General features: G+C 43.0%; 1 protein-coding gene across 1 annotated transcript in view; it reads right to left on the reverse strand.

Moving 5' to 3' along the window:
* Positions 1–2,773, reverse strand: part of si:ch211-63p21.2 (FH1/FH2 domain-containing protein 1) — a 4,856-nt gene extending 2,083 nt beyond the window's left edge. The window contains exons 1-3 of the mRNA XM_054601980.1: positions 2,303–2,773; positions 1,323–1,463; positions 995–1,177 (exon numbers count right to left, since the gene is read on the reverse strand). Coding sequence (XP_054457955.1) covers positions 995–1,177; positions 1,323–1,463; positions 2,303–2,773 — 795 coding nt within the window. The remainder of the gene's footprint in view (positions 1–994; positions 1,178–1,322; positions 1,464–2,302) is intronic.
* Positions 2,774–3,336: the final 563 nt, after the last annotated feature.

Below are 3,336 nucleotides of genomic sequence, written 5' to 3' on the forward strand. Positions count from 1 at the left end.
CAACCAAACAGGACTGTGACGGAGGAAGTTTTGATGATGTAGCTTGTGTAGGTGGCATCGTGATAGTCACGCTCAAGCTAGCTACCTAGATCCAGTTTCAAATGCAAATGTAGCAGTTTCTGCCAGAAGGGAGTAGATTGAATCACTTTTGCATAATTTGACCAGTGTTTCACAAACTTTATTTTGTTTCTTTTACATAAATTACAACCAACCCACAATAGGCCTTATCTAGAAATCGCGAGAAGATCAAATTTGTGCATAAATTAACTTTTAGGACCATTTTTATCAGCATTTCTTATCTTGATTACAGTATGACAGTACAATTCTGATGAGATTTCAGTTTAATAAAACACAACTTTGTTGTATGCATACAGTACCAGTCAAAAGTTTGGACACACCTTCTCATTCAATGGTTTTTCTTTATTTATTATTATTTATTTTTTCTACATTGTAGATTAATATTGAAGACATCCAAACTATGAAGGAACACATATGGAATTATGTGGTAAACAAACAAATGCTCAACAAACCAGAATATGTTTTATATTTTAGATTCTTCAAAGTAGTTGAATGAGAAGGTGTGTCCAAACTTTTGACTGGTACTGTACATTATTGAAATAATTTACACATATATACAATACTTAATAAATTGGCCCAAATGAATGCAATAAGATGGAGTCAACAGGTTTATCATTTTAATTTCCTCTCTATGGTAAAACAAACAGAATGTACACTTGTATTTCATATTAGATTCAATGTTATAAGTAGGCTACACTTATCAGAACTATATGAACATTCAGGCTCCCTCATGTGGCTCAAAAGTGTACTGCAGATATTAATGTTAAATAACAAAAAGACTATTGGCGAAACCAATAAAAACTTCTACGACCCACCAGTGGGTCCAGACCAATTATTTGGAAATTTAGATGGCAGCAAAACTGACAAAAAGCTGTTAATTAATCCATTATCCATCACACATTCCACTTTCACTCACCCTCTCTAAGGAGTCGTAGTCCAGAGCGAAGGCCCACAGCTGAAGCCTGGAGCTCACATGTGGGATTTCCCCCAAAGTGAGCAGGCAGAGCTCGGCCGTGGCCAGATGGGATTGGGGGTTCTGGGCCTTGGCCTCTTTGATCAGACACAGTTCCTCTTCTGTTGGGATTAGCGCTTTCAGCCGCTGTTTTAGAAGGGAATGTGGAAAGAGGTGAGCTTGACTATTCAGTAACCGTGTCTGTCCTTGTGCTCAGGTTTCATTTCGGTGAGGGCGACAAATTGCGCATTCCAACAAAAGCAACAAACTTTAGAGGTGACCTCTGCTGTACCTGAACCTCCTCTCTGTCCAGCACACTGCTGTCCATGCTGTAGATGGCCGGGGGGAGGAGGCGGGGAGGGGGAAGGCTGCTCAGGGCGATGGTGATGATGTTACTCCTCTTCATCCCCAACACCGAGACCGACGGCTGCTTCTGTAGCCGGATAAAGAGAAGGATATTAAGGCAGTTTAATCAAGATACTACCAATAAGTATTTCTGTAGGCGCATTAAGGGTTGCATTTGTCCGACTGAAGAAGTATCTGGCAATGAGATTTGCAAAATCTACATAAAATTAGGATTTCAAGCCCAGTATTCCTACATAACAGATCAATCGGTACAAAAAAAAGGCCTCATTTGAAATGAATGGACATCTGGATGATGTGGACTAATATACAGCAGAAATGTTGACCCCTTATGAGCCAGCTCGCAGCCTAAGATCTTCAGGGTGGGGCCCTTTTTGGCTGTTCCAAAGTCGAGGCTATAAAACTAAAGGTGATCGCGCTTTTGCCATCAGGGCCCCTCGGCTTTGGAACAACCTGCCTGAGGAGATAAGGCGTGCAGAATCAGTAATCTCGTTTAAATCACTTCTTAAAACAATTTTTTTACAGACTGGCTTTTATTTGATGTCGGCGCTTTTATGCTTTATTTTATTATTGTTTTTACTGAATAATTTTACAATATTATTTTACAATATTATTTTACTATATTATTTTATTATATTATTTTATTTGTATTTATTTGTATTTATTTGTATTTATTTGTATTTATTTGTATTTATTTGATTTTATTGATTAAAGCACGTTGTGAACTCAGTTTTTAAAAAGTGCTATATAAATAAAGGTATTATAATGATTATTATCTGGATGGGGGCAAGAAAGCCAGAAATAAATGGTGACTATTGCAGAAATCTGGTGCCTCCTTTTTCCATAATTTCCCCAAAGTTCAAATGGGCTTAGAGTTCCTCCATGAATCTGATGATTCATCGGTCTTACCTGCCTCCCAGAAGCCGCATGAAAACTGCTGCTACCGCCCTTGGATTCAAACAGGTACACCAGCCGGTTTGTATCCAAATGGACTGGCTCAAGTCCGGCCCAAATGGTCCGAGTCCCGAAGCGCGTCATTCTGGGCAGGGGGGCCAAACTCTGCAGCTCCCTCCAGTGGAGCCTCAAGGTTCGGCATTTGGTGGTGGCACCCTCGTGGGAGGCGGAGGTCAAAGGTGGGGCGGGCGGAGGAGGGGGAGGTGGAGGAGGGGGTGCTGGAGGGGCTCGGGGACACGCCCCCGCCGCCGCCGCCGCCGATGATGAGCCGGTTGAGACGACTCCCTCGTCCTCGGTACTGTCCTCCTCGTCCCAGAGGTCGGAGAAATCCAAAGTGTTGAGGCAGAGACGAGCAGATGAGTTTAGGAACGACTGGTCGAAATCCCAAGATGGAGAGCTATCCTTTGTTTGTTCCGACTCCTTCATTGGTCCATCAGATCTGTCCGTGAAGTTCTGTTGATGTTCGGCTGCTTTACCCTGACTAACCGGGTTATCATTTCTGTTTTGTGCTTGAGGAAATAGCATTCTCCTTCCTCATTTCAGATAAGAACAAGGCCCTTTTTTTTTTTGGGATCCGATCACATTGAGGGCATCTTTGCTTCCTCACGGCGGCTGAACTTGAATCCCTTCCGTTGTCTCTTCTCCTCACTGTGCGGACATCAAACAGCTCAGACGCCGTGGACGTATATATGTGTGGATGCTCAGCCTCACTGCATAACTCGCAAAAACCAAATCACAATCTTGGAACCTCCCCGTGGGTGTCCTCGCACGATGTAACCTGCAATTTGCCTTCAGGGTCGCAGCGTTTCTTCTTCAAGTCTGATGATGTGATCCAAAAGTCCACCCTGACCTCAGGTCAAAGGGAAAGAGTTTGGACGGTTCCTTTGGTCCTGGATCCGACTCTGATGGGGAAGAAATTCGAGCAACGCCTTTATGTGGTCGCTTTCAGAACACCCAGATGACGCTTCTGCAGCTATCCCTTCACTTTC

The sequence above is a fragment of the Anoplopoma fimbria genome, chromosome 7, assembly GCF_027596085.1.
Source record: "Anoplopoma fimbria isolate UVic2021 breed Golden Eagle Sablefish chromosome 7, Afim_UVic_2022, whole genome shotgun sequence".
Taxonomy (NCBI): Eukaryota; Metazoa; Chordata; class Actinopteri; order Perciformes; family Anoplopomatidae; genus Anoplopoma; species Anoplopoma fimbria.